Source organism: Sphaeramia orbicularis, chromosome 11, assembly GCF_902148855.1.
Source record: "Sphaeramia orbicularis chromosome 11, fSphaOr1.1, whole genome shotgun sequence".
Lineage (NCBI taxonomy): Eukaryota > Metazoa > Chordata > Actinopteri > Kurtiformes > Apogonidae > Sphaeramia > Sphaeramia orbicularis.
The window spans coordinates 27394710-27403537 of NC_043967.1; the positions used below are offsets into that span (position 1 = coordinate 27394710).

General features: G+C 41.4%; 1 protein-coding gene across 1 annotated transcript; it reads right to left on the minus strand.

Moving 5' to 3' along the window:
- Nucleotides 1-4778: 4778 nt before the first annotated feature.
- Nucleotides 4779-8343, minus strand: sox4a (SRY-box transcription factor 4a). Its single transcript, XM_030147452.1, has one exon. It carries the CDS (start codon nt 7890-7892, stop codon nt 6765-6767), a length of 1128 nt encoding a protein of 375 aa, XP_030003312.1. The 5' UTR covers nt 7893-8343; the 3' UTR covers nt 4779-6764.
- Between the last annotated feature and the right edge of the window lie 485 nt (nt 8344-8828).

Here is an 8828-nt window from a genome sequence, read left to right on the forward strand (position 1 = left end):
AATTCCACTTTGACATGTTCCTATGGAAAATGTATTGATTTAAAGTTCATTTTAGAAACATTTCAGAAGAAGTGCATTGGAAACATGAGTATTCTATCTTTTATATAAACACATGCACCAATACAGAGATGTTAAAATGATAAGTTAACCCATAAAGACCCAGTGCTACTTTTGTGGCAGTTCCAAAATATTTTTTTATTATTATTATTATTTAGCTGTTCTTAAGTGATTTTCTTTGTATTTAACATTTTTTCCAGTAAATATCAGGTATTTTCCTACACTATAAACAAAAAGTTAAAGATATTTCCTCTTTTATGTCATTTTTTGTCATTTTTGCCATTTGCAAATAAAACTATGTCTGGTCATTAAAAAAATGTGTTTCAATTCAATTCACATGCAAAAAAGTAAAAAGCGCTGTGCAAGAATCCCAACTGAAGCTGAAAAAAAAATTGCCCAAAAATGAAAAATATCCTTAACTTCTTGTTTGTAGTGTATATTCAATTCACTGATCATGTGGCTCACAGGTGTCAAACATGTGGCCCAGGGGCCAAATCCGGCCCGCCAAAGGCTCCAGTCTGGCCCGTGGGATGAATTTGTGAAATGCAAAAATTACACTAAGATATTAACAATCCTTTTAGTTCAGGTTCCACATTCAGACCAATTCAATCTCCAGTGGGCAGGACCAGTAAAATACTATCATAATAACATATAAATAATGACAACTCCAAATTTTTCTCTTTGTAAATGTAAATATTTTCATGTATTTACACTAAAACAAAGTATAATTTTACAAAAAATGTGAATAACCTGAACAAATATGAACAACCTGAAATGTCTTAAGAGAAGTAAGTACAATTTTACCAATATTCTGTCTGTTATTAAATGTTTTGTGTATTTGTAGATCCACTGTGATCTGTAAGTTATAATGAACATGTGTAAATGATAAACTGAGACAGAATATTGTTAAAATTACACTTATTTTTTCAGTTTGTTCAATTTATTCACATCTTTTGAAAAGGATAGTTTGCAGATGTAAACCTTTACATAAAGCAAATTTACTTTTTTCGCTCTAAAACATAGAGAAAAGTTTGGAATTGACATTATTTATATATTATTGCATTATTATTTTACTGGTTCGGCCCACTTCAGATCAAATTTAGTTGAATCTGGCCCCTGAACTAAAATGAGTTTGACACCCCTGATGTAGATGTTCGTAAAAGCTGAGATTAAAGCTGATGATTATTACATCAAAAACAGAGAGAACTGAATAAAAAGTGACTTTTTCAGCAAAATCTATCATTTACTAAACATAAAACAAGTGTCTCCATCCACTGTCATCGATCCAACTCCATAGGTTTTACTAGTGAATCAATGTTGTAGAAGATGACAGTGTTTCCATGGTAACTACAGAGCCTCTGAACGTCCAAATGGGTCATATCTGATGACTGTGAAAAGATGACAAACTGCATTTTACACCAATTATTTACAAGTATTGATAGGTTTAGCGGTTCAGAAGTTATTAAATATTTTTGATCAGATGGTTTTGGTCGTCGGTGGCTGTGTGGGTCTTTATAGGTTCAGGTATTAGTAGTAGTTACTGTCTCTGTCTGGGTTTTACTATTGCATTAGGGTGTTTTGGGATTCATATTACTGCTGGATTCATGTTTATGCTGCCTTTTACAGTTTTAGATAGATAAGACTGACCTCATTTTAACTCCTTTGTATACTATAGGGTAAATTAATCTACAGCAATGCATCACAATCTGTAAGATTATATATTTGTGGCATCATTTATATCTTAAAAAGTCATTTGTTCATGGTTTCATCAGAGAATTAGGGCTGTTTTCATGTTCATGACAATACATTTTTGACTTTATCCAAGTACTGATTGATAAATCTATTACTATAATCTATATGCTGAAGCATTAACCAATCACCTCTTGGTTAATAGTGAACATTTTGCTTTAAGAGTTTCAATCTATATCAGTAATTCTGATTTGTGTACAGCACAGTAAATATAGTAGACATATTATTGATTGTTCCATACCACCAACACTTTCTATATTTACTGATTCAGGGATATCTTTTGCTAAATTTGGTCCCACAGTTACACAACAGTCAGTGAATGAATTTGGAATCTCATCTCACTGTTTATGAATGTATTACAGTTCATTGTAATATTTTGACTAAACCTTCCATTTACTTTTTACAGCATTTCTACTCTCTTCCACTAAATTTAGTACAATATGTTTTATCCTTTTTGGTTTCTTCTTTTCTATATGTAAGTCTCTTCTTCTCTGTACATTCATTTTGTAAACTTCTTAGAAGAAATCCTACAAATCCACGTTTTGCCACCCATCAATGTATCTTAAATTAGCGTCCAACCTGCATTCTACCATAACTCTGTATCATCTACATAAACTTCCAAGTTTCAGACTAACCCATAAAGACCAAGTACTACTTTTGTGGTAGTCTCCATATGATTTTTTTTCTCAATATTTAACAATTCTTAAGTGATAAGTCACTATTTATTATGAAATAATCCTCTGTATTTTGCATGTTTCCAGTGAAAATCAAGTATTTTGTCTGTATTATTTAATTTGCTGATCATGTAGATGTTCATGAAAGCTCAGATTAAACTTGAGAGTTAATATACAAAAAATGGATGTTATTTATAAAACTCTATGGGTTTTAACGGTGAATCAATGCTGTAGAAGATGACAGTGTTTCCATGTTCACTACGGAGCCTCTGAACGTCCAAATGGGTCATATCTGATGACCATGAAAAGATGACAAACTGCATTTTACACCAATTATTTACATGTATTGATAGGATTAGTGAATTAACAGGTATATTATACATTTTAGATCAGTAGATAATAAACTCACCTCTGTCTGAGGTCTGTGGTTATAAATCCATCTGCATTTAAATGTCATTTGCACATTCCCGGTTGGAAGATTTCAACTTGTTTTGCACATTACAGCTATTTTTCAGCACATTACAGTTATATTTCAGCACATTACAGTTATATTTCAGCTCATTACAGTTATTTTCCAGCACATTACAGCTATTTTCCAGATTTTTCCCAGACCTTTTTATACTTCTGATCAATAGTGTACAGTGTATAGTGTTTGCTCTTATATTTCTATTTACTCATGTTTGCTGTGATACTACACTATCTATCTATCTATCTATCTATCTATCTATCTATCTATCTATCTATCTATCTATCTATCTATCTATCTGGTTTTGGTCGTTAGTGGATGTTTGGGTGTTAATCAGGATCAACCTACATGAGTTTCAAGAATCTTGAACAATGATTTAGATACAAGAATCATTTTTTAACAGACTTTCTGAGGAAAAATCTGCTTTGGGTTCAGCATTTTGTGTGAAACCAAATAGTTTCACGCCAAACCTTTTAATAAGTGTAAACCGTTAATTCTATCTGTGAAAACAACCATGAACCACACAGTCTGTGACCAGGCTGTTATTTTGGGCTAACTTTAACACTTTCACAGGTTAACACAGGAAACACATGAACTGTTTCGATCAGCCGTGAAGGTCAGGTTCATCCTCCCCTTATGTGTTTGCACTCATGCATGTGTCTTAATGTGGGTCACTGAGGGAACATGTGTATGGATCACGCAGCATCTGCATCTGTTTCATCTCCCATCCAGGAGGATTCAGGAGGGTGATCGGACATATCTATCGAAGGAAACAAACAAAAAAAAAAAACACCTCGCACAGTTATTTCCTGTGTGACACGGGGCTTATTGCAGACATCTGTGGAGCCCGGTGTGTGTCGTCGTCATCAGGATGGTGTGTGTGTAATGACCATGCCTTATCTTTCTCATTACCCAGCCCGAGAGATGTCAGAGGAAAGCTGGAGACGACCCTTCTCTCCTGACAGAGAGAGAGATGGAAATAATTACCAATGTCTCTTGTGGAATAGGGCGTAAATTGATACACACTAAATACTGTACCTTAGGGGTCTCTCTCTCTCTTTCTCTCTCTCCTCTTTCTGTCTCTCTCTCTCTCTCTTTCTCCTTCTTCTTCGTCAGATGTATGAGACAAATGAATGCATCCAGAAGGAATTAATTGGATTTGGGAGCAGTCTCCTGCACAGTCCACCAGGACAGACAAACACTCCCTGTGCACCCCCCCTTTTTGCACACACACCTCCTCCTCCTCCTTTATTCCAGTCATGCCTTGCAGAAATGTCTGACGCCCCCCCCTTCTCTCTCTCCACCCCACACCGCCCCCACAGGATCAGTCTGTGTCCCATACCCCTCACACACACACACACACACACACACACACACACACACACACACACACACACACACATAAAGCAGCTCCCCAGCGGATTACAGCCTCCTCTCTTGGATACAGTGTTTCCATGGCAGCCACGTTTTCTGCACGTGTAAAATCAGACAGAGTAAAAGAGAGAGAAACAGACCACTCCCATCGATTCACTGGCATGCTATTGACTCAGTCTGCAGCCGCTGCACGCTTACCTACAGCAAAGAAGCACACGTAGCCGAAATATTCACACAAATACAAACACCTGACATCAGACGGGGGTCTTTTTGACTCAGGATGCGATAAAGAAGGCCCACCTTTTGTCGAGCATGCATTTGACCTTTTAAAAGTGGCCTTAATACGTGTGACTGCTCTTCTTATCTCTCCATATTTTTTCCACAGCCCTCCTGCATTAAACTATTAGATAAAAGGGTGAGGACATATTCACATCATGAAAGACACAGGGACAAAGGCAGACGTTGTACTTTTCAGTTCCAGCTGATTTTATTTCCTTCTTGGAAGAAAAAGAAAAACAAATAAAAAAACAACAATCTGTACAGAGGTCTGAGAGGCAGTGATTGACCCAAACATTGGCTGGTTTTTGAGCATTAAACGTCAAAAATGATATTGGCATGATTGGACAAAAACATGATCATACACAGCATATTGCACGAATGAGAAAATAAAATAGGACGATAGAAAAGATGTCTCAAAGGTAAAAACAAAACAAAAGAAAGAAAAAAAAAAAAACTCCTGGACCACAATCATCTTCAACATAAGGATGTCCAAAGATGGCTGTCCTAGTGCCTGTCGTTGATCATCATCATACATAAAACACACAATCTTTGCTTATAGTACAGTCAGTTTACATAAATATCTTCATGTTATTATTCTTTTAAAAATCTTAAACACAACAGCTATAGCTACATATACCTGAATCTGAAATACAAATGCTATTTGCCATGCCATAATATAGGAAAACAATTAGCCTGCTATACTTAACCAACAGGTACAGAAAGGTTAAATACTATTTTTTGATGCAATTTGCGCAATAACAGATGAAGCACTTCATACATCTCCCTCCCTCCAAGTCTAGGCAAAGTGGAATGAGTGTGAAATTCCATCCAGTGGTTTAAATAAAACTTATCTTGATAAAAAGCACACAGAGGTATTAGCTCTATCCAAACAGTGACTCTCTGGGATCGTTCACTCTTTATACTTTAGGTCTATGTGTACAACACAGTCACCACTCAGGACTGGGAGCCTCAGTGGCACTCTGTTTACTTGGCTGGTGAAACTGGAGTCACTGTGCCATTAAGAAGCATGTGGGTAAATACTGTAAACACTGTGTGAGGTCAGATTGTGCCAAACAAACCCCCCTCTGCACGTCTAAACACCAAATGTAGATCCAAACAACAATGTTGTATAGGCTACCCACTCGCTGGAAACCCCCTTCTATAGATTTTGTACAAAAATACAAGTAGAAAATCATGACACACTCAAATCTCCTTAAAAGTGAGAGAAGTCAGACATTTTAAATAAGATACACTTCTAGCCCTTCCGCGCTGGATACAGACAGGTGTATGTGCACAAACACAAACGAGACCTGTACGAGAACAATACTTCTATGTATAAAAAAGTTTGGCCGGTATAAATACATCAATATAAAAAAACGCCATCTGACACAGAGGAACTACAAAGTTGAAGCACTAGGCAGAAAGGATGCGCGTCGGGAAAACATTGGTCCTGAATTGTGCACTGAGTGTTTAAAAAGGTTCAGAAAAGGGTTTCTGAAGTTTGGAGTCAGTCTTTGTTTTTTAAAGTCCTGCCGTTGAAAGAGAAGCTGGTGATAGTGAATAATTGTGTCCTATGGTCACACAAATTGCGTAAATTACGCAGCAATGAACATTTTTACGCATTTAACAACAACAAAATCCTCCGCATCTCGGAGGGGCATGCGTGTTGATATTGAAACTATTTTGAGTTTGGAAAAAAACTACACCTGAATAGCAACTTGATGGTCAATGTGAATTGGCTATATCATTAAAGAAAACCCAACACGACTACTTGCTCGTGAGTGTCACTCTTCCCGACCCAAAAGAACATTAATATTCAAAGTTCAGTCTCAACCGCTGCGGATTGGATTGAGGGTTTTTGCTGAAGTCCGTGTGTTTCACTGCTCTCCGCTTACATTCACTCCTCCTCTGTGTCCAAATGCAAACTAAGCATTTCCCCCGTCTGCGCGTTCCCGTCTGAGCGCCAAGCGCACTGTGGCTGTCCAAGTCTGAGCCGGCGCGTACCTGGGCTTCAACGCGTACACAGACCACCTTCTCTTTCCTGTTTTCACTCTCCCTTATTTAGTGAAAGGATGGAGGAAATATTCTGGTCTGGTCGCACACATGTCTTGGGGGGATTGAACAGTTTTAAACATCGGGGGTCGGTCGCGGTTCCTCTGCACCGTTCAGTAGGTGAACACCAGGTTGGAGATGGTGGACTCCAGCCAGTCTCCTGAGATCATCTCGCTGACCTCCGGGGTGCAGTAGTCGGGGAAGTCGAAGTGAGACCCCGCCCCGCACTCCCCGAAGCTCCAGTCCAAGTCCCGGTCCAGCTCCGCGTCGGAGAAGCCCATCCCGCCCAGAGACATGCTCTCAAAGCCGGGGCTGGGGTTCAGGTCGAGCCGCTCGTCTTCGAACTCTTCATCTGATGATGAGGATGACACGGATGACGAGGAGTGGGAGGCTGAGGGGGTCGGGGAGGAGGCGCGAGCGTACCTGAGGCGCGCGGTGTGTGACGGGGACTGGCTGGCCGCAGGGCTCTGCTCCTCGTACAGACTCAGGGGGTCACTGGACTCGGCCGAGCTGCTCAGAGTGGGACTGGCCGGGACTCCCACGGAAGGAGGCCCGCTCTCTAGGCTGCCCGCTCCTCCGAACATGTGGCTGCGCCGGGTCTCTCCGCTGCGCTTGTCTGGAATCTGCCTGGCCCCGGACACTGACCTGGATTTGAAGAGCGCCTGGTGGTCACCGGGAGACGCGTAGTCCTGCTGGCCCGGAGCGCTCGCCTTGATGCCACTCTGCTTGTGCGTCCTGCCCACTCCCTTGGACGCAGGGCTTCTTTTCACGCCGGCTTTGGAGGTGCGCTCTCCACTCTTCTCTCCGCGCTCCGCCGGCTGCTTACTGGCGGCGGTTCCAGACTTGACCTTCTTTCTGGGTCGGTACTTATAGTCTGGGTAGTCGGCCATGTGTTTGAGTCTGAGCCGCTCTGCCTCACGGATAAACGGGATCTTGTCTGTGTCTTTGAGCAGTTTCCAGCGCTTCCCCAGCCGCTTGGAGATCTCCGCGTTGTGCATGTCCGGGGACTGCTCCATAATCTTCCTCCTCTCGATCTGAGACCAGACCATGAAGGCGTTCATGGGTCTCTTGATGTGCCCCGTCGGAGTTTTGCACCACGCCAAGTCGCTCCGCTCCCCGGAGGAAGGGGACTCGGGGGTCGGAGACGCATCCATCTCCAAGTCCATTTCTCCCGTGTCTGTGGAGTCTCCGCCGGGAGAGTGAGCGTGGGCGCTCTCTGTCTGGCTCATGTGCTGCACCATCCTGTCCTCCAAGAAGAAGTGACTGCAAACACTCAGTTCAGTGCAGTGCTTTGACAAAGTTCAAGTGCGCAAAAATGTTTGCAAAAATATTCCTCACTTGTTCTTTTGCGCTTTAGAGGCAGATCACTGACAGTGCAGGCTTTAAAAAAAGTTCTTTCAAGTCCTGTCTCTGTCTCTTTTCAGTTCAGTCCGTTTTTGAGACGCCTGGTGTCTTAACTTTGACCAGTGCGCTTCACAATACAAAACTTAAAATCCGGCAACTTTCAACTGCCTGTGCGGCTGAAAACTCGCCCAGTAAGTTTCAAAAGGCGCCGCTGTGGGCAACAGCAGTGCGAGTCCCTTATGTGAACCTGGCTGTCTGCAGCGCAGCTTGTCTGTGCGGTTGAGGAACCATGTGGTTGAATGAAGCGGCTGCGTTTTCTCATAGTCTCCCTCTTTCCTGTGCGCTCTGTGATATTACTGTAAACACAACAACGAGAACCTCGCCGTTTTATACCCTCATCGCGAGATATAAACGCCAATCCGCTGCTGTCTCCATCCTGATTTTTCAGTCAAACCACGCCCCCTCGCCTCCCATTGGCCGAATAAAAAAACTGGTAATAATAATAATAATGTGCAATGAGGATCGGTGTGTCTGACCTCATTCCTGTCAGACTCCAATGGAAGAAAGACGAACTTGGTGTGTATGTGTGTGTGTTTAAAGGAACACAGTGTCCTTTCCCCTACTGCAAGGGGAAGCTGCAGGGATATACTTAGAACTACATTAGTTTCATGTGGATCAGTATTGACTAAATTTAGATTGTGTGTAATACAAGGGGGACAAGGAAATGCTGAGAAAACACAAAAACAGCCACAACATGTTGTGTTAGTCACACTGCAGTGTGGTGAGCAGGGATGTAGTGGAGGGTAAACCCACCCAAACATAGTTCAACCAAC